The 23,443-nt window shown below is 37.2% G+C and overlaps 1 protein-coding gene across 1 annotated transcript in view; it reads right to left on the bottom strand.

The window, feature by feature from the left end:
- LOC143387964 (VPS10 domain-containing receptor SorCS1-like) overlaps window positions 1-18,362 on the bottom strand; it is a 93,481-nt gene extending 75,119 nt beyond the window's left edge. Inside the window, 6 exon segments of the mRNA XM_076842031.2 lie at window positions 720-836; window positions 2,326-2,370; window positions 11,372-11,376; window positions 15,111-15,522; window positions 15,746-15,901; window positions 18,270-18,362. Coding sequence (XP_076698146.2) covers window positions 720-836; window positions 2,326-2,370; window positions 11,372-11,376; window positions 15,111-15,522; window positions 15,746-15,901; window positions 18,270-18,362 — 828 coding nt within the window.
- Window positions 18,363-23,443: the final 5,081 nt, after the last annotated feature.

The following is a 23,443-nucleotide window of genomic DNA, read 5'->3' as shown; positions in this document are numbered from 1 at the left end:
TTTCTGGGAAAATAAAAACTCTGAAGAACAGATGGACCCTGTTAATAGGAAAGGTATAATAAAGTGGAAAAAATATGATTCCCAAGAAAGAAATCTGAATTCTAGTCCTGATTGTGCATGCAGCTTTGAAATATGTGCAAACCACTTTCTCTAAACCTGAGTTTTCTCATCTGTAAAATAAGGGCATGGAATATTACGATCTCCAAGGTTCCTTGCAGCTAAGATCCAGATCATGAAGGACTAATCTCACCACTCTTTCCATGCTGTGCTCTTCTGCCAAAGGCAGGGCCCCCTTCCTAATGTTTCTGTGCAGCCTGGACAAATTTTAGAAATGAACCCCTGTCTGGTGTAGGACAATGCATTCACCGAAATTCTAGTTAATATATTTACTCCATGTCAAGGGAACCTGGAACATCAGATGAAAATTCATCTTTCCTCTGTCCTGTCTTAGCTTTTTCTAATTCTTGTGCCTGAATCGTCAGTGCTTCTACAAGACAAAATGGAAATGATGCACCTACCCCTTACCCTCCTACATTCACAGTTGCTGATTATAAAATTACGATGTGTCAGGCACTTCTACACCTTAACACCCATCAACTCATCTTTACATCTCTAATTGCAGTTTAACTGCAAAGGATTTATAGGTAGCTAGATAGGTCAGCCCATCAATATAGAAATCACACCATGAATCAGTAGCATACTAAATATACATTTCTTACCTTACGCTTGTTGGTAGGACACACATAAAGGTAGCTCAAGATTGTCTTCAAACCCACTTTATCATTCAGCTTCTCATAGGTTGTCCCATTATCAGTTGACCTGTAATTCAAAGGAGGCTTTAATGAGGACAGAAGTACACGTCATTCGGCTACTTGTCAGTATAATGCATGTTTTACATAGTAGAGTGGCTCTCTGGAGGTTTCTAAATGATTCATGTAGTATATAATGATGCTTAATTATGTACACAGTAGCATCATGTGAGTGGTTAGCATTTGCATTTAAATTGAATTGGTAAAAATTAAAACTCCATCTCTCTGCTGCTCCTTAATGTACGCACTTTGCATAAAGGATGTGATTAATTTAAGAAGATTAAGAGATGAGGGTGTTCCTCAAATTGACCAAAGAAATAAACAGCTTTTAGGCTAGCTATGACATTTCTAAACTTTTGCTTTATCTTTGGTACAGTGGAAAAGCAGGTTCCCCTGATTTATCTGCAAACTGTGTTTTCTTTCATGAGTCATAGGATATATGGTGGGTTAGTCCCTTCAAAGGTCATTCAGTTTTTTTCTATTATTTAAGAGCAAGGAAATGTCTTAATAAGTAAAATTTTACAACCTTCCCGATGGCCTTTTCCAGTGTTAAGCAACCCAGAGTGAGCAGGATGTTACCACTTGGCACTGAAACCATCTTTCTTGTAGATTCTCTAATCTTTATTTAGCCACTGGTCAATAACTTATGACTTCAGATTAAATACATGGGTTTTAATCATTATCTTTATGAAAGTCTACATTGTATTTTGAAAATTTAATTCCAGTAGGTCATCCTGAAACCATGTGCAGTGGGGAATGATAATCTCTATTTGAAGACAGTAGTTGTAGAATGAAGGTGACTATTTAACAGTAATAATTGAGGTTGAGGAACAGGACATCTGGGATTTGCATCCAGGAATCTTGGCCCTAAGCCCTAGGTTATTTTCATTTTACCTCAGCATTTTTTCTTTCTTTCTTTAAAAAAAAGTAATAAAATTTCCTCTTCATCTCTTGGTTTCACAAAGCCAATTTCCTATGAAATTTATTCAATCATTCACATCTGTGGACCTCCGTAAACATATCAAGACAGTGCTAACTGCCAGGATATAAAAATCAGTCCTCTCAAGTACCTAACAGGTAATTTCAACTGGCAGAAACAAAAAGAAATAGTTATAATGTGCTAGACACAATGACAGAGATATTAATAATAATTAGAAGACAAAGTTGGTTTAATCAAAAAAGAACAAAAATGGGGTCATTTAAATTTGCTTTGGATCCTGATAAAAACTACAAGTTCCTACAGGCCATAATGATAAATAGAGAAAGTCTTTTTTTTAAACAATCTCACTTCCATCCACAAAGAGTCTACTCAGAACAAAACAATGGAGCAAAAAAGTTGGATGAAAGTATTATTGGAATTAGGATTCAATTCTGCATTGAAATTCAAGACATTTCATCCTAAAATTTATACTCAGATGGCAAATACCAAAAAGTCTCCACTTTGAAGGATCTGGGTAAATTTCCATATCATTGAGGAATGGAGTGATATGTAAAACTTCTTCCAAGAACTATGAACCTTGACAATGGACAGGAGTTTAAAAACATGAAGTAGGGTGAGCATCTTCAACTAGAAGTCACCTGGTACAAGGAGGATACGTAACTGGCTTCTTTAGGACTAGTCCCCACATTATGATAGTCATGAACATGGCTTGATGGCCAAGAACATTTGAACAGCATCCCAGAGATCTTTCACAGATCATATTTGTGAACCACATGGAGATTCTGAAAATTCTTCTACCACCCATCTTTCCCTTCTCAAATTCACAGCAAATGTGAGGAGATTTCCTGCAAATTTCTAAAAAATATCTAAGATTTCTTTTCTTATTCAGTCCACTCTTTTTTGTTTTTTGTTTTTTTTTTCCTCCACTCTCAGGCTCACCTTTCTGGCCAACATTTTCTGTCTACTAAGATTTGCTTGTATTCTAAATGTTGTTGGCTTTTTCTACCTTTTTTATTGTGTAGTTTTTCCTATTCAATATCTGAATAATATTTACAAGTTCAAGAACAAACAAGCAGATTCAATATCTACTTGAGAGTTGGTGGGAGGCATATGAAATGTGTTCATACTTCTACATTAATACATTTTGCCTAGTGAGGTGGAAATAATACAACTTCATTGGATATGAGGGGATGATTCAAATTTTCTAGAGGAATAATAGGAAAGAAGGCTAGAGAAGTAGGGATAGTCTACAGAGAGTGAGTTTCTTAGAATTTCTATTAATTTCTACTAGTGAATATATTTACATTAATAATACCATACACTACAAAGGCAAATGAGTATTACTTTTTAAGCAATCTGGGAAATTCTTCCGTGTGTGTATGTGTGTGTGTGTGTGTGTGTGTACATGTGTGCACACCCATTTACAGGTGTGTATTTAACTCTAATTCAAATGTCACAAGTGACAACGGAGTAAGTGGCTCAGATTTGCATTAGAATTTTTTCAGAATTTATGCTGTTATTGCATATTGTAATTATAATATCACTGTACACCAATCCAGTTTCTTCTAGATATCTATCACTATCTTTTGTACTATCTCTTGCATCTTGATTTTATGAAGCTCAAAGATGGAAACAAAATTGTTAATTCTCCATATCAGCAGACCTGGAGGTCTAACCATCATGGCTTTTGTAATAAGCATTGACAGAGAAAAAATAATTCATTTTCACACACCCAAATGGTATAGATTGGCAGTCGTCCAAGGGTGTTTCACAGCTAGAATGAGAGTGTTGGCGGGTGTTATGGGTAGAACTAACAATAAGCTGGCACATACTGATTGATATGATGGTACAGGAGTGAAAATATTAAATACTTGCAAACCAGCTGGTAGATAGTTATAGTACAAAGATTTCTGAGCAGCTGCTCTTGCAGCCTTACCTCCATGGCCTATCAGGTACCCTCTAGGTCTCTTAACAGTCCAGCAAGCAAAAGATTGAGGATTGGCACAGCAGAGGTCTCAAGAAACTTTTTCTAGCATCAAGACCAGCACCAGTGCTGTTTGGTCAATGTCCATGACAATCAGCCTATGTCCAAGTAGGGGAGACAGTGACCTTGGTGTGGTCCTGCATACTGGAAAGAAATTATTAGTGCCCAACTGCATCCCCAATCCACAGTTTTCATCCTGTTGTCAACTGTGGGAGCCATAGTCTACAAAGAACATAGGCTCTGAACCAGCAGGTGAGAAGACATGTTGAGGAGCAGACTGACCTGTAAGCTAATATACTGGTTTGTTAAACACGTTAAATATCAACCCTAGGCATAGGGGAATGGATATTTTCCAGAATTAAATTATTTGGAAATGCTTGATTAGGCAAAATTTAATGTTCCTGTACTTCACAAATTGTATTATTCTAATATGCACCAAGCCTCTTACATACATAATTCATGTAACATTTTCCAAACATATTTGTTTATAGGATCTATTATTGAGTGACATCAAATGAGATTAGTGTTCTGAGCAACACTATTTGGGGAAAAAATATCAAAAACAAAAATGCAAAAGAAATAAATGAATCTTGGCTTCATGAGGAAATGAGAAAAATAAAAATATTTCAAATAAATAAAATTTGCAAATGAAAATACCAGCCTGTGCTTACCATAAAGTGACAACGTTTGCAAAGGAAAAAATCAGAAACAAAAAAAAGAAAAAAAGGAAGTGTTCTTAAAATATGCATCATGCACAGACACATTCAAGATGCAATTATGTAGTCTTGAGTTCTCAAGTTATATCATTTTTAAAAAACATTCCAAAGCAAGCATTTTTATCTTCAGGCTTTGTCTGTAGGTTGGCTTATCTATAGATTAAAAACAAAACTTCTGTCAACACCTAGATTATGCTAGAAGTTGAAAGCTTTAAAAAAGAAAAAGAAGAAAACCAGCAGCATTTCAGGAAGATAAATATTCTAGTGATTAAGTCAAAGCTTGCCTCCTTTTGCTTTTGATCTTTAATCTTTATTCTGCCCTTATAAACTTCTTAAATAGTGACTTTCAGAATATTTGAAAGCATGTATTTAAGTATTTACTAAATACACATAACTGAGATAAGTTGCTCTGAAGGGTGAAGAAACCACATCAGAGGCAACCCACCTGCCTTCCAAGTACCTATGATCCCTAGGAGACAACAAAATTCCTCATTACACTTGAAAAAGGGATCAATACAGGATATGCTGCAGATGAAATGTATGATTGGGTCTCTTATAGTCTGTATGCAATCAAATGAGACACTAAATCAACAGCATCTTTTGTAAATTCAATGAATCCATAAAAATCATGAGCACCTTGACTAGCATACAATAAGCAACCTATTAATGATAGTTTTTGTTATTTGTTTTATATCTTTTTTCCTTGTTTGTATGTTTTTAATTTTTTTTTTGCCCAACATTTACTAAAACCCATAATGTGAGCCTACAAGAAAAATCTCATTGAATCTTATTTTGATTTAGTTTGCTAAGCAAAGAAAACATTTATGGGGGCTTTTACAACATCTTTAAATGCAGCTGAATTTAGTCCATCAGATTTTTAAGGAAACAGGCTAGTAGTTTTATGTAGGACTTCGATCAGAGACTTAATGGTAAGAACTGGAATGTGAGAGTTGAAGATTTTATGCTTTGCTTTTAAAATAATTTTATCAGAATTCCATTGCTGCATAGGGTATTATGCTTAAAAAATCTAACAGATAAAATAATAGAAAGGATCCTTCACTAGATGTTTATAATGAAATCCAAACTCTCACATGCAGAATTTTATGAAATGAATATTATAAATAAGGAAGACCTTTTGAAATGCAAAATCAGCCAGGCACAATAGCACATGACTGTAATGGCTTAGGAGGCTGAGACAGGAAGATCACAAGTTCAAAGCCAGCCTCAGCAAGTTAGTGAGGCCCTAAGCAACTTAAGGAGACCCTGTCCCAAATAAAACACAAAAGGGCTGGGGAGGTGGCTCAATGGTAAGCACCCTGACTTCAATCCTCATTACCAAAAAGATAATAATAATTAAGTAAAATAAAATAAAGGAAAACCAATGTATTTAAGGCCAAACCCATAGAGGTTACACCTTTAATTCCATCCTACCTCTTTCCAAAAGCCACAAGAAGTGACTTGTAGATGGAAAATCAGGTGTATTTAGATAATCTAGTTTAGACTTTCTTAGTAAAAGGAACAAGATCTGAAACTGAAGCACTTCATGGTGAAAACCAAAAACTGAGTTTTTCTCATACACACTGAACAGGCAGAAGGTCTTCCATGGAGAATCAATTTTTTTTTTAATTTGAAGTATAAACAGAAATTCTCATAAGGATCTGAGAGCAATGAAAATTTACTTTAAACCTGTATATATCTTTATATTTGAAGTGAGTTTCCTCTACACAGCATGTAGTTAGGTCTTGTTTTTTGGATCCATTGTTACAATCTTTTTTAAGTGGTGCATTTAAAATGTTGACATTTAAAAAGTGATTATCAATACAGTTTGATTAACACTATTGTTTATTACCATTTTCAATTCCTTGTTCTTGTTCTTTGTTCCTTTTCTTTTCAACATGTTTTCTACCTTCGGTGGCTTTGAGTGTTTTATATGATTTTACTTCCTTCCTTTATTAGTCTATCAATTATATTTCTTCTTTTCCTTTATTTTGAATTTGTACTATAAATTTACAACTAATCTAAGTCCATTTTCACATAACACTGCACTTCTTCATGAGAAGTGCAATTATTATATGATAGAAAAATATTCCTACATCCTCCCTCTCATCCCTTATATTAACATGATTCATTTCACTTACATAAAAGCAGATACCCATAAATAAATGTGTGTGTATATACATACACACACACATATATGGACATCTACAATCAAATATATTATTATTATTTTGAATAACTGATGTCATTTAGATCAATTAAGAATAAGAAAAATGAAAGTTTGTTTATTTTCACTTATTTATTCTCTGATCCTTTTCCTTTCTTTTTGTAGATCTGAGTTTCTGACCTACACCATTTTCTTCTCTGAACAATTTCTTTTAGCATGTCTTTCAAAGCAAATCTACTGACAAGAAATCTCTCACTTTTTGCTGACGAAGTCCTTATTTAACTTTCAATTTTAAAGGATAATTTTTCAGGGTATAGAAATCTAAGTTTTTGACATTCTCTCAACAAATTGAAATGTTTCACTCCATTCTCTTTTTGCTTGCATGAATCTGAGAAATCTGATGTAAATATCATCTTTTCTCCTCTAGAGGAAAGGTGTCCCCCACACTGACATTTTTCAAGATGTTTTTTATTCATTTTTGATATCCTAAAGTTTGAATAAGATGTATCTAGGTACAGTTTCACTGAGGTTTATGGACCTGTGGTCTGATATCTGACGTTAGATTGCAAAAATATCAACTATCTTCACTTCTTTCTTTGATTCATACCTTTCTTTCTTCTCCTTCTGGTCATCCCATGGCATATATGTTACATATTCCTAGTTGTCCAACAGTTTTGGAATATTTAGTTCTCTGTTTTTTCCCCCCCAGTATTTTTTTGTTGTTTGGTTCCAAGTTTTGCAAGTTTCTATTGAGATATCTTCAAGTACAGAGATCCTTTCCTTACCATGTCCAGTCTTCTAATGAATCATAAGAATCGAACCCAGTGCTTCACACATGCTAGGCAAGCACTCGACCGCTGAGCCTCTGGTCATGTGGAAAGGGGAGGGTATCTGATAGAGCTATGATTAGGTCTTGGGCTTTCGCTAATCCTGTTCCCTATACTGTGATGTTCCTCAGTTTTTCTGTGTTCCTCAGTTTTTCACCTGTCTCAATGAGACATAAGTTTAAAGGGGTCTGGACTTAACCTATTTTCCCATTCCCAGCTTGCTTTAGGCTCTCATAAATTCCCAGTAGAGTAGGTTTAGTTTCACTAGTTTCTCCAGAGGACGAGTCTTATTGAGAACATAATGCACTGGAACTTTTCAAAATGGTTAAATCCTCCTCTTCCCTTCTGGAAGTCCAGAACATTTTTCCTCCAGCATAATTCTGAGGGGTAGGTAGAGTCCCTAGAGGTAAAATTCACAAAGGCATGAGGTCCCCTATGACTGAGCCTCTGTAGAGGCTTTTTTTTCAAGTTGTTGATGGACCTTTATTTTATTCATTTATTTATATGTGGTGCTGAGAATCAAACCCAGTGCTTCATACATGCTAGGCAAGCACTGTATCACCAAGCCACAACCCCAGCCCTGCCACTAGAGTTCTTAACTTTCATATTTGTCCACACACATCCAGCAATTTGTTGGCTTCAGCTGAGGTTCTCATAACACAGCACTAGTTCCTGTGGAAATTTCTGCTTGTGAGCTTCTACCCTGAGAAGCTCTGATTTGGGGCATCTGACTGATGGTGACTCCAATTTTGAGAGCAGCATTTGCCCTGAGACCTTATTCTCTGACAGGTATCAGAGGAGGATTTCAATAGATTTTCTATCTTGCCTACAATTTACTTGTTATTATGAAAGTGTGGCAACTCTAAGCTACCCATATGCTCAACTAGAAACCAGAGTTCACCCCTGTGCTTCTCAGCTAGAAACATCTGCCTGGTACCCATATCCTGATAATTCTGCATGCTGTGAGGACAGTGCTGACAGATAGCAGGTACCTTCTCCATGTGAAAGGCGAAGCAATGCCAGCAATCTAATGGACACACCAAACCAGGAAGCACTGAGCTGCTCCTTCAATAAGGCTTTAGAAAGTATCCACATATCCTGAACTTCTTCATCCCAGAACCCCAGGGCAGGAAGATGCTCATTTCAGACACACAGAGCCATACTGCCAAGGTCACAAAGCAAAGACTTGGGCTACAGAGGGAGGCATGGGGTCAGGAAGCATCAGGGTATTTACTTAGACCATTGCCAATGAGAAGCCTTGAAAGAAGAACAGTGCTAGCCTCTAAATCATGCAACCCCAGAATCTGCGTTTTGTTTCTTTCCTAAAATCATTAAGGACAGCCACTTTCATGGCTCCCCGTGCATTTGTTGGCATAAAAATAGCTTCCCAAGCTAAAGGCACACGGGCTGCCTCACAGACTCTGCTCCTTAATAACTTAGGACGCATGAGGTTACAGCCATGAGAATAATTTAGGGTTTGGAAAATGTTTGTGAGTGAGTCGACATTTAAGTAACTTCATTATCATTCATTGACAGATTTTTTTAACCTGTCAGTGCAATTGATATTTCTATTACCATGTTATAACAAACCTCTGCACATTCTAAATACAGTCACAAGATTCCATAAGTCTACCCACTGTCAAGAAAATATCTCCAAATCCATTTTTCATAATACCTTGAGAATATAATAGGCAATCTACATCAGATGATGACGTGGGGCTGAAGGAAATTGTCTCCTGCTTTCTAAGGATTGTCCCCTGAAATACGTTTGCTGTCAGCCTAAACATATAATTTAAATGTTCTGCTCCGACGTTATGGTGCAGCCTGAGCTGAAGGAGCATCTCTCTGTTTCCTGGAATTCCGGAGCTTTCCAAGTTAACTTGCAGAATCAGCTCAGGGGTTTCAATCTTGGATTTAAGGGGAGTTACATAAATTTGATCTAAACATGTTACTATTCTGCCATATTTTATAAAAGTTGTAATGCCACACAAGGTTTTTATTTTTTTTATAAAAGAAAGGAACAGTTATGTATGTGCTAATAAGTTTTAAAAGTTCTGAACTTTCTGTGCCATTTTCCTCCCCCCGATTTCTCTTTATGCTGTATTCTTAATGTTTCTACTCCTAAAGGGTAGTTGATATAAGAAATTTTTATAATGTATTTTATTGGAGTTGTCTATACATTGTTCCAAGGAAACGGTGGCACTAGAGTATCCAATGCAGTGCAGCAGCAATGTTTCTGCTATGGGTAATTTGTCCCATGATAGAGAGAACATTAAAGATAACAGGTATTCTTATCTCTGACATATCTGAGAGACATGTCTATTTTTGAGTATAAAAAAATAACCAACATTAATTCAGATACATAGATCTTTGACTATTTTGCTTAAAAATAGGAAAGACAAGTAATTTATGCAGAGGTCTCCTGTTCAGCTTTTTAGGAGCAGGTAAAAGGTAGACACAGTTTGCTAAATTAGGTGGACATTCTTGACTTCATTCTTCTATGTGCACACATGCACGCGTGCGCGTACACACACACACACACAGATACACGTTTGCCTATCCCCACTGTCTCCTATATGCACCCTCCACTCCAGTTCTATTTCCATGTCCTAGAACACACAATTACTATTTCTAATTGGTTAAAATTTTTTCAGCCTTACAGGTAAATTTACTACAAGCTCCTTCTCATAGATGCAGCCTTTCTCACCTCTCCATGTCTTTGTGACCACAGCATCCACTGCTAAGGAAAAAAGCTGTGTAGCTGGGAGAGGGCAGAGGATATGTATGGCTTCTCACCTTTAAAAAGTCTACCTCAAAATCACCTTGCTTGAGATGCCTTTTCTCACCATGCCAATCAACTCAAAGTCTTTGTTCTTCTATGACACCACAGATCCTTCTGCAATTGTACTGTCACTGTCGATATTTACAGTTTGGGATTGTGTGCTATTCGACTCCATTCTCTAAGAGCAGGGATAGTTTATATTTACCCTTTCACCCTTCTTCCTATAGCAATTCATTTAGATACTTCAAAGCTAGACTTAAATATCCCTTCCTACAATGAACCTTCTGACATCCCTCAGCTCAACAGAATTACACTCTGCTTTGTACCCCCCAAGTAACTCATTCGAACCTCTTCCTGTTGATTTTCATATTCATCCACGTCTCACAAATGTATGGGTCTGATCTCTCTCCTGGTGGCCATCTACTGGGAAGCAAAGTGCATTTGTGCTTAGTTTTCTGCATCTCTCTCCATGATTGCAGCTGCATCTTAGAAACCACACAGTGATCAATGTTGCCGAACAAAATTAAGCACACTACCCTGAAAAGTTCTCTTCTACTATTAGAAATCTTATTTGCAAAAGTTTATATTAGATTGTTGTATTTCTTTTTGGAGTGTGGTGGAGCATGAAAACGTCAGGACTCTGTGCCGAGTTTGTATCGGGCAAAGATAATTATGAGACATAAATATTAAAGAAATAGGGAACTCATTAAGAAAGAACATATACAAATGTATATGTGAAGTGTATTATATATTAAATTAATTTATTAAATATTGTGGAGAAATATAGCTATGGAAAACCTTTAATATACATTTATCAGCAACACAGAGCAAGATAAATTAGGGAGAGAAGGGCGTATATCTGTTCAGCTTCATAAAAGTTTTTGTCTTTTGACACATGCCTAATCCACAGGCATTTCTGATTCAACTGGTACACCATTCATCGCCATAATGAGGTCAATTTTCATAGGCTACAGCACCCTATACCCATAACTTACTATGCTAAATAGTTTGTGAATCATAGTAGTGCACGTCCACAGAATGCTTAATACATACCACATTCTAGGCTTAGCACTTTACCAGGAAGACCTCATTTCATTCTTACAACATCCTTTGAGTTAAGTAGGATCCAGATTTTACATTTGAGGAGACTAAGACTTCAAGATCAGTGATTTGCCCAATGCCACACAGCAATAATGAATCTGGCCTGGATTCAAATGAAGCAAGCTTATTTAATATTAACATGTTTGATCCATTCATGTGCCACAAAATTCATAAAGGCAAAATAGAGTGTCTGAGAAAGATAGAATTTCCAAATGGTGCTCCCCAAATTTGGATTTACACTTCTAACAGTGAACAACTGTTGTTTGTAATATCTGCTGGTTATCATCCTGCAGTCAATTTTATGTTTAGTGAGGACTCCTTGCCAAACATTTAGCAAAGACTCCAAGTATATTGATGGCAAGGGGAACTATTACAGATTTTCCCTCCAGCCTTAAAGAATGTACTGCTGCAGACAGGAGATGGTACACGTCTACATATTCCTTGTCTTAAGACCCGCATTAGAAAATGAAGTTGAGCTAAAAGTGCTATTGTCATGTTCTATTTCTACCAAAGGGCTTCACTCTCCAATGACACTCAGTTGGCTTAAGGAACCGTGTGGTAGCTCTGTTCTTGGAATATGCAACATTAAATATTGATCACACGAAGCCAGGTGTTACTTGGCCTTCCTAGCCCTTCCATCAAAGCTTACATATAAAAGTAATGAAAAATGTATTCGGAAAGGATAGCAGCTAAACACTTAGCAGGGACAATGGAATTTACCCACTGCCCTAATATTAAAATGACTCAAATATCCTCAATTGTGTAAGTTGATCCCTGAGTGTCACACACTATGCTCTGAGGTCAATTTGTTAGGTTTCATTTTTTCCCCATAGATGATGGGATACTTGCTTTCCTGGGAAGGGTGCTTACTTGAGCTTTGGATACTTTTATTTTTCTATACCCAAAAGACCTAAAAAGAGCATACTACAGGGACATAGCTACATCAATGTTCATAGCAGCACAATTCACAATAGCTAGACTGTGGAACCAACCCAGATGCCCTTCAACAGATGAATGGATAAAAAAAATGTGGCATTTATACACAATGGAATATTACTCCGCACTAAAAAATAACAAAATCATGGCATTTGCAGGGAAATGGATGGCACTAGAGCAGATTATGCTAAGCGAAGTTAGCCAATCCCTAAAAATCAAATGCCGAATGTCTTCTCTGATATAAGGGAGATGACTCAAAACAGAGTAGAAAGGAAGAGCATGAGAAGAAGATTACCATGAAACAAAGAAAAGAAGTGGGAGGGAAAGGGAGGGAAAAGGGTAATTGCATGGAAGACAGAAGGAGATCCTCATGGGTTCACAAAATACAAGTACGATGGTGTGAGGGGGAAGGGAAGAAAAAAAAGAGAGAGAGAGAGAAGTGTCACAGTAGAATGGGTAGAGAATAGTGATAGGAGGGGAGGGGGGATAGGGAGGGCAGCAGAATACAAATGACACTAGGATTGCTGTATGTATATACATGGATGTATAACCAATGTGATCCTGCAATCTGGACACGTGGAAAAATGAGAATTCATACCCTGTTTGAATCAAATGTATGCTACATCAAGATCATTGTATTGTCTTGAGCAACTAATAAAAAAAATCAGGTGAGAAAAGAAAACACACAATTGACATTCTTATGAGCCTAAGTTCTAGAGTGAGGAGACAGACTATCAGCATATAATCAAACAAATAATTTTTCAAAAATGGTAAGGACAAAGGAGGAGTTAGCAGAGTAGAAAAGACTGAAAGACAAGGTGTAGTGCTTTATGCAGCACAAAGAAGCTCTCCCTGATGATGCATTTGAGAATAAATATGAGTGATGTACCTAGTCCAAAGAGAGGGAAAAGCAAGGGCACAAGACAGACCCAATCAGAGGGCATGTGACATGTGGCAAGGAGGTGACCATGCTGGAACAAAGGCGTCAAGAAAGGTAGAACTAGCATAAAGATGGTTACACGTCAAGATAAGAGTGCTGAGACCACAGGGAAACTCTGGGGCCATGTGAAGTCACTGGGGCTTCCAAATAAGGGGAAGATGATTTTCACTAAGGTTGTAATACAGTGAAGGTTCTAGGAGACAGTTCCTTGTCTGCAAAATGGGGATCACAGTGGTCTCTGAGCACAGGATTGCTGGAAGGACTAAACAATGTAACTCCCCGCAGCATGCTAAGCATATGGCTGACAAGCACCAGTGCAAGTCGTCACCATGGTGGTCCAACTGTTTCCTTCATAACAATCTGCCTCCAGGGAACAGAGTTGGGAGATATCATTTGAAGGTCCAAAGAACAAAATCACATAGAACATACATAAATCATTGACCTGGATCTGCTTTGCCATCTTAAATTCCCAAAGGAGAAACAATAAATAGAAAAAAAAATTGGAAAGTGAAGAAGCATTGTGATTTCTTAAAATTGAAATCAGTTGTCTAGATACATATTTCTAAGAGATATTGAGAAGGATATGTTAATAACAGTGGGACCTATATCATTTTAATATTAGGCTTCAAAGTTGAAAATATTACATACTTAAAAAAAGATTCTATCTTCATATAAAGTATCAACACCCCTGCTGAATGGAGTTGGATTGGAGACATGTCATTTTGGAGAGCTTGGAGTTCCTGATACCATGATCTACCTAAAGTCTTCCTAAAATATTTTGGCTCTATAGTTTATTATTTTTAGTCCCACCCCAGAAGTCACCTACATTAAATTTCTATATACATTCTAATTTTTATATTCCTATTTTTAAAGTTATATTTCTCTCATTCTTTCAAAAAATAATATGTCCTCCAATTCATCTCTCCTTTGAGTAGCATTTTCAATTTTCAAAGCTGGCTGCAAGTTTTAATTGCACCAATAACTTCTTAAACTCAAGGCCTTTGTATTTTTCTCACTGCAGAACATTTAGTGTTTATATGCCTACCATATAAGAAAAGTGATTAAGGGTCACCCTTCCAAGAAGAGTCAGTGCCAGGGCTTGTCACAGTAATGGGTTCTGAAGTTGCCAATGCAGTCTTTGCCAATGACCTGCTGAGTGACCTTGGGCAAGTTTCCCAAACTCTCTGAGATATGTTTAATAATGCTGATTGACCTCACAAGGTTGCTGAGAGGAATCACTCATCAACATGATCGTCAAACACTTAGTCCATACATAGCACTTTCTAAATATTTACTGATATACAATGAGCTCATTGCATCCAAGGTCCAAAGAGAATTGCATAATTACAGGAAACCTTGAACCATATATTATAGTGTGGAAAAAAGAAGCAATGGGAGGAAGCAGTTTAGAAAAAAAAAAAGCAAGTTTTTTCCCCCTGTAATTCCTTGCAAAATATACTTACAGACATGATTTCTTATTTTACTGTTGGTGAAAATCATGCTCAAAGAGTTGAGGGGGTTTCAAAGGTCAGTTTGACTAGACAGTCCTTATTCTCCCTTATCCTACCTCCCTAACCTTGTAACCACAAATGAACTGAAGATGGCCCATTTCTATGACTCTGACTTCCAGACCATGACTGTCCCCATGGTGTAAGTAAATAGGGATTTGCTGCTCAGTTGGAATCTTCCTTTGGGATGTGGAGAGGGCTCTGATGATTTGGGTAGGAGAGGGAGGTGGAGGTTAGCCTCATAGTAGGTTATATTAACTCCTGAGGGAGGAGGGCAGAGAAGACTTCAGTTTGCAGGATCTCACAAGACCCGAAGCCCCATCTCCCCCAATTCTTCATCAGATCAAACAGTGGACTTTAACCCTTTCCATCTTTCACTCCTTTGCCCCCAATCCCAATCTACTCACGCTGCTGTTGTGGCCGGACCAATGGACCATGGCTTGGTTGTGTGCGGAGTCTCCTGTCAGCGCAAACGTGGTGCTGGTCAGTTTCAGCTCCTCCATTCAGAAGCGGGTGACTTTGTCAAGGTCCCGCTCCCGAGTCCCAAGCTCTGGCTGCCCTCCATCCCTCAGTACTCCCCCAGGGCTCCTACTGGAGCCCTCTACCCTTTCTGCCTTCTCCTGAACCGCTCCACTTCGTCTCCTTTGGCTGGAGCGTGCGGCAACCGAGACCGACGCCCCGGTGCCCCGGGCCCGCTCCAGGGGCGGGGGTGGAGCTGCACTGAAGTCACAGGCAGAGCGGGCGCTGGGGCGCTGGCGGGCGACGCGGGAGGGAGGGCTGGCGCTGCTGGGGCTTTGGGCTCCCCGTCCCGCTGCCTAGCTGCGCTGCACACCCAGGCTGCGGGCACTGGATGTACCGCCGCTACCCTCCCCGCGGCCTCACAGGCTCCGTCACCTCCGGCTTTGCGACCCCGCGGTCTGCGGTCTCGGGTTCCCTGTGAAGAGCTCGCGCACCCTTCCCGTAGGGGCGGCCAGCCCAAGGCTCCCAGGCTGTCGCTGTGTGGAGGGTTTATTTATTTATTTATTTTTCCTCTTTTACCGTTTCTACCAGTCTCTGCTGCTGTTTCCCTTTTCCTCTTTTTCTGGTGTTCTCCAGTTTAGGAGGTAGATGGGTGGGCTTTTCCTCTTTGCCTTTCTTGTTCTCGGAGGGTTGGCATCTCAACCTTACTCTGAGCAGAGCCTGGGTCCCAGCAGCCTGGGGGAGATCCCGAAAAGGCAGCAGCAGAGAGTTATGTAATTAAATGATCTCCCGGAGGTACATGTGTGTGTTTAGGGGATTTTCCATCGATTATTAAGCGTAAGATTCCTTTCCTGATCTCCTAAATCACTCACTGTATTTGAACCCAGTCTTTCTGCCTGCAAACATATTTGAGAACACTTTCCTAAACCAAGGTTCCACTTGGAGTTTTGTAGGCATAATAACATTTTGGCTTTACTAAGGGACTGCAAACTCACTAAAGACAGGAATACCAATTGTGAACAACTCGGACAAAAAGACCTGTTCAGTTTGTTTGACATTTTATCCTCAATGCTTGGCATAGTGCCCTACATGATAGGAAACCATCAATTCAATAAATATGCATTGTGAGTCTATAATGTATTTGTATATGAAATAAATATAGGAAAGGGGGGCATGGTGCTATATTTCCCTCTGTCCTTTGGTGCCTAGCTCAGTGTCACGAACACAAGTCTTGAGATCTCCATTAGCAAGTCTATTCTGGACACTCTTAGTAGATTGCTGTTGAGATCTCAGAGAAGTCACAATCTCTGAGTTTGCCCCCTTTAAAATAAACTGGTTGCATTAGATGACCTTTAAAATCCCTTCCACTCCTAAAATTCTGCAATTGTATTATTATAATATCAACCCAACTCAGCTCCCCTGCTACTGTTTACAGTTTAGATGGTAAACTCACTGAAGATTTGAGTTCAGGATTTGCAGTGAGACCAACTTGGAAGTAATGCAGAGTGGTACCGACTCTTGGATTCATTAAACCCTTTCTAATGCTGCCCATGAGAAACTTCTAAGATATCAAGGTAATCCAGAGAAGTGTTTTTAAAAGATTATTTAAGTCACTGTTCTTATGATCAATGCAAGGAAAGTGCAAATACAGAGAGGAAGTCTTCTTTGCCATTATGTTAGAGTACATAGCAGGACAGAAGAATATTCTTTTGTCATTAAAGGACCTCCATGGGCTATTCTTCCCAAAACACCTTTCACTGCACAAGTATGGATCCTCCAGAAACATTGTTTGGCAGAATGTTCTCCTCGAGCTGGAGGAGAACAGGGCCAGAAGACCTTTTTCCTCTCCAAATTGCAAGTGCTCTTTGTCAAAACCCAGGGTGCTCATTTTCCTCCCCTCAAGAAAGTTTTCAGAGCTTTACAGGATCATTTGCTTAATGTCTTCTTTCTATGCCCCGGTAACCTCCTTTCTAGTCTGGATAAGTGTGTGGGAATCCCTCCAAGAAAGGAAAAGAAGATTAAAGAATCAGAACCCAATAAATTCCCATCCAAATTCAGGACTGGAAAAAGCAAAAAATGGAAAAGAATAAATAAGTGGATTCATATTTTCTGGCCTTAGTTTTCTCTTCCCATACCAAAGTCTGTATTATTTTAAGTATTAAAACAAAAATTCTTCTGAAAAAAATTGGTACAAGTGGGGTGGATTTTTCCTTCCCAGAGCATAGAACTATCATCTTTCCAAATACGGCTATTAGAATAAGTTCTGTAATTCAAAGAATTTACAGTCCATTTGCTGGGACTTTGTAGACATTTTTAATGTCTGATTTTAATTATCTGAGAAAAAAAGTTACAAAAATATAGATAAAATTGGCTTCAAAAAATATTGTGGGTGCTTGTGTGTCATTTTTTCCCCTTTAACTTGTATTAATAAGTAGAAAGGACAAGTGCCAGTAATATCCTAAACTATTACTGGTGAAAAGTCTATTTCAATGTGTTTTTAATCCCACAACCTACAAAATAGGGTTTATCAGTATAATGCAATCAGAATGGATCATTTATTAGGAAAATAGTTGATATAAAAGGCCAGTAGAGTTCATACACTGATAATTCCCACAAGTCTCCACATTATGCATATGAAAAGTCTACCATTGCTTTGTCTAGATTTTCACCATTTCACATCTGGACTAGCTAGACCAACAACCCCTTTACTGCCTGCCCAACTTCACAATTGCTCTGTACCATAATATTTCGCCAGTAGTTATCTCCAAAGCACCACAAGTTGACCTATTTATTTGCAGGAAGAAAAGAATACAACTTGGTGATATATTTAGTTTTAATGAAAAAATTAAAACTTAGACTCCCCAATCATCAATTACTGGATAATCAAAATAGTTTAGACACTTTACCCTATAGTGAAGAAAAGTTGGTCTTTCAAAATTATAAAAATATAATTTCTCATCACTGCTTGACACCCTTAAAAAATTTAATATTGAAAACAGAAAACTATCCACACTCCTTAGCATGGCCATCAGCTACCATTTTCTAAATACCATTTGGCAGTTCTCTCTCCTTCATCCATATACTCCACTCATCCATATCTGACCTTTCCTCCAATGTGCCTAGAATTTTTTAACTTGTAACTTTGCACATGTTGTTCCAACTGCCGGAAATTCCCACCACCACCTTCACTTCCCATGATTGATTTCTCTTTAAGAATTTTACTTCAAATATGCATCCATGGGGACTTTATCTGACCCCCCTACCCAAAGAAGACTTTCTCATTTTCTTTATCAGTCTCTTACTGGATCATTCTTAGCATATGTTACAGTCTTCTACCATTTTATTTTGACTTTTTTATAATAATCACTAAAAACACTAATATGAATAATGACCACATCTTCCTTATAGATCAGCTTATAGATCATTTCCTAATGTCTCCCTCATGATCTGGTCCATTCATAAATAAATAATGGCTGGCTGGCACTTGTGTAATAAGACTACCTGCAATAACTCTTAATAGCTAACACTTTGTAAATCAGATATGTACTCTGTGAGAAACTGTGCTAAGGATTTTAAAGTACCAACTCAAGTGGGATTTTTATTTATCTCAGTATTGTCATTTCCCCACTTTACAGATGTTGTTGTGCAGTTATCGAGAATCACACTAGAAGTTAGTACAAAGTCAAGGCTTCTGCATAGGCATCTTTATTCCTGAGAGGCACATAACTTTATGTAGTGTTCTTTTTACTTCAACTCCAACTAATGACAGATAATACTTATTGGAGACTTACTGTGTACCAGACACTCTAGTACTTTTAATCATTTTTAGTAAGGATAAGCAAGCAATTTTGGAAACAAATGAGCAAGTTTGTTTGGGAAGGGCGAACATGTATACTCTATTTCCATTTGCTTTTATTTGGTGTATGTGGTGGAGTCATTTTAAAGAGAGCGGAATAGACACTACACTCATAATCTCACTGCAGGACCTACAAGTTAATTCTTTTACTGGATTTCCTTCTTCCCCTTTTCCTACATTTCTCCATTTCTTATGGATACCTTGGCTGACTTGCACTAAATCACATTATATGCCTCATCATTAGAACAATGTCTTTTAATAGCTTTCAAAATACTTGGCTCTCCTTGGATACCATTGAGACAAGGTGTCTTGCTTTTTAGATCATTTTTATGAAGAATCGCAGAAAGATAACCAGAGAGAATAATAGGCAAGTTATTCTTGTCAGCTGCCAAGGAAATTTGGGATTTTTAAAACTGCCCCTTAAAATACTTTCAAATATCAATAAATACTGATGTAGGTCTGAATCCAGTCATCGTACCTTTATCATATACCTAAATTAAGTGGCTTTAGCAGAAAGACTTAAGCCTTCTCATCTGTGAAAATAAGGCTAAAATTATCTACCTGACTCTCATGGATGTAATGAAAATCAACTCAACTTTGTACACCTTGCAAATAAAAATACTGCCTTGTATTTATGAGAATTCTATCTCATTAGACCTCTAAACTGTTTTTGTTTTTCTCCTAGTTTAATAAATCTTGCAGCAGCTCCAAAAGGTACGTAGGGGGCTGTTTTTGCCTGCATCTTACAGAATAAAAAGACATTTATCCAAGGTCATAGAGTTAGAGAAAAAACTTAGAATAGAATTCTGTTATCCCTTTTCCTTCATTTAGTCCTATTCTGTTTCCAATATGTATATGTATGTATATATGTGTATACATATATATGTATGTATTAAAATCCCACACTATTTATACTTGGTTATTACATTTTATTCACACAGACATTTCAGGTTTCAAAGGATGTTTTTATAATTAAGTAGGAAAAGAAAAGCATGAACTATTATCAGTGTCATTTTGTGAACTCATATATGCAGATATATTTTACCACTTAAATATTCCTACTTAATGTAAAACAAATAAAATGTGCACTATAACTAAGTCAGTTTATTTAGAGATGACATTATTAGGCTTTTAAAAATAACCCTTTACACTCAAATCTAAGAATTCATTAATGTAACTTCTTTATTGTCTTAAAATGATCTAAAAACTGTAGAAAATTACTTTTATAATCACTTTCTCCTGACTTCCTCAGCCTGTAAGTCCAACAGGGAAAGGCTTCGATGTAGTAAATCACAAAACCAACTCTAACACTTTTTCTAACCCAACTTCCTTAAAAGTACAAATAGGAACAAATAAACTCACATACCCAAAGTTGGGGCTACATTTCCTTTGGTTTCCTTGGGAAAACTGACTGGAAGAGCAGAGATAGAAGAAACAAGAAGCAACTCCCAAAGTTCTTTAGGGGCCAATAATAGGATAACCCAAAGCTTCCATCTCACAAGAAGTCATAGGTTATCTTTGCCTCCTTTGCAAAGTTCTAATACAAAGATGAGTTATTTCTGCTGCAAAACACAGAAGATTTCTGAGTCATAATAATCCAGCAGGATAGCGCTCTATGAAATGCCCAGAAGCTATTGAAGAAGAAGATTTGGGGGACTTTGCACAAGAGTATCTTGCAAAGGAAAAAAAAGAAAAAGAAAAAGAAAAAAATCAAAGAATCAGAAGCACAGTCAGGCAGACATGAGCTATGTTGTGGTGCTTACCATTTCTGTGTTTGATCTTGCTAAAAAGCAGATGTTCTCCAGTCCTTCGGTCTAGATATCCCCAACAGCATGCTCTCTCTGGTGATATCAAAGAGATACACCAAAGAAGGGAAAGGTGATTGAAGGCATGAAGTTTAACTGTGTCTGTCTGCCTCTGGTGCTTGGAATCACTACAGTGTGGGCTTAAAATTCTAAACTTTGAGATGAAAATTATACCTTTAAATCCCAATGGATGTCACTAACTAGTTGTACATTATCATTTGACTTTCAGAATGCCTGATGTCTAACAATGTCAATTCCTTGTGTCAGGGTACTTCATATGTCACAGAGTCAACAGTCAATACTGTTAGTTATTGTTAAAGTCACTTCACACTTCAAACACCAACTCCAATTTAATACTCAACATGTTTTTCTAGATAGAAGACCAGGAGATAAAATCCATTTAAGTTTTCTAGAATCAATTTATTTTCTTCTAAAAGAAAACCATATGTAAAGACCCCCCTACTCCTGGAGATATCAAGAGTAGAGAACAGGTGTTGAAACTCAACAGTTTTGCTTTTGGAAATCAATTGAAAAGATGGATTAAACTACTGCATTCTTTTTCTTGTCATCTAGTCTTCTGTGTGAGCTGAAGTACAGCAAGTCTGCATCTTACAAACTTCTAGGAGGTCAACAGTAGATTGGGCAATAAAATAAGCCTTTGAGTATGTAGCTGAACTATTATCTGTAGCTTGAAAAATGAGCTACAGAAAAAGTCAAAGAAAACCTTTTAATATGTCATGTGGTAAACATGCAATTTATCATGTGGGGGTATTATAGAGTCTGAAGTCATGAATGAGTTCAGTCAAACTCATGGGTATAGATCCATGATTGTTTGTCACAGAAAACTGCTGTCATAATGTGCTCAACTATGCTCAGCTGCTCACTTACCTTTGTCAGGAATGCCTATGTGAGTCTTATTGTAATGTGAGGTCAACTCATTTTCTCTAAATTTTTACCCCCTTACTTATTTAGATTTAAATCTACTTTTACTTCCTTGATATCTTCTGAATGTGGATTTAACCCTGAATTCATGGTCTCCCAGAACCTACCAGCCCCTCTTTGTAGGTTAATTCTTGGTTCTGATCTACCATGTCCTGTGATATCATCCCCTAGATCCTGGCATGATATGAAGGAACACTGGGAATTTATTCATGGAATTTTAAAGGTTCTCATTTTGTAATGTATAGTGCTCAGTTAAAAGAGCTCTCTTTTCTATTTTCTCTGGGCTCTTGGTGTCTATTCTGATATTGCTCTTCTATTATTCTAACCATCTGTCTCACTCATCCAGCTCCTCAATTAGACTCTAACTTCTATAGGTTAGGGGGTCATGTCAGATATCTATGGCTTAGCCTCAGTTCATAATCAATGCATGCACAGAGAAAACGTTCTGTAGGTGTTTGTTGAATGAGTGAATGACAAGGCTAATGTTCTCATATCTTTGATAGCCTTTCTTAATATGGTCAGATATTCAGCACTAGGAAGAATCATAGCCGCCCACCACAGATGTCACATAAAGCTAAATTTATACCTAAGGGAAAAGTTGAATCAATGAATAAAGCAACTTAAGGCAAACCCTCATTTACTGAAAATGTTCCAACTTATTGCTATTAGCTGAAGTTTGTTGAGAGAATGCAACCCAATAACATGGATAGTGCTTGTTAGCATTTACAAAATGTTTCAAAAATTACATTGAAATTAAACCTACAACCATGAAAATGTGAAGATCTTAAATGAAATATTTGCTCAGTGATTTTATTTTTCACACATGCACATGTATACACACACACATGTGCACACACAATGGATATGTTAATTTACTTAACTTTTAGTAACCATTGAACTATGTATATGAAAACATCATGTAGTATAGCCTAAATATATACAGTAAAAGGCCCCCCAAAAAAGTTCTTCATATGTACATAATTCAATTTGTCAATTACTTCTAATGGTTTCTTTATGGCTAATGCTTATTACTTTCAGCTTAGGAAATCTTTTCCTATACCTTGTTCATGAAAGTATCTTTTTTTCTAGAAGTGTATTCTTATACTTATGTCTGCAGTCCATCTGGAATTGCTTTTTCTGTACATGGAAGGAAGTTGAAGATACACCTTTAATCAGATAGGTACCAGCTAACCCAGCACTCTTAATTACAAACCACTCTCTTCCCACTGTATGCCCACAGCATGTTTATTGTAAATCAGATAATTATGTGTGTCTGTTTCTGAATTTTGTCTACTTATTAACTGATCAGCTTAATAGTTCTTTTGCTTTATTTTTTTATTTGTTTTAATTAGTTATACATGACAGTAGAATGCATTTATGCACTTTGTTATATCATACATATAAGTATTTTCTCATTTTTCTGAGTGTACATGTTGAAGAATCATATTGGTCATTCATTCACATATATACATGCAGTAATAATGTCAATTTCATTCTACTATCGTTCCTATCCCCTCATCTCCTCCTGTTCTCTCCCATCACTTCCCTCTACCTAATCTAAGGTAACACTATTCTTCCATAGTGCCCCCACCTTATTGTGAATTATTATCCACATATTAGAGAAAACATTCAGCCTTTCATTTTATGAGTTTGACTATTTCACTTAGCATGATA

Source organism: Callospermophilus lateralis, unplaced genomic scaffold (genome assembly GCF_048772815.1).
Source record: "Callospermophilus lateralis isolate mCalLat2 unplaced genomic scaffold, mCalLat2.hap1 Scaffold_183, whole genome shotgun sequence".
Taxonomy (NCBI): domain Eukaryota; kingdom Metazoa; phylum Chordata; class Mammalia; order Rodentia; family Sciuridae; genus Callospermophilus; species Callospermophilus lateralis.
Note: the sequence above shows the minus strand (reverse complement) of the source record. Positions and strands in the feature narration are given on the sequence as shown.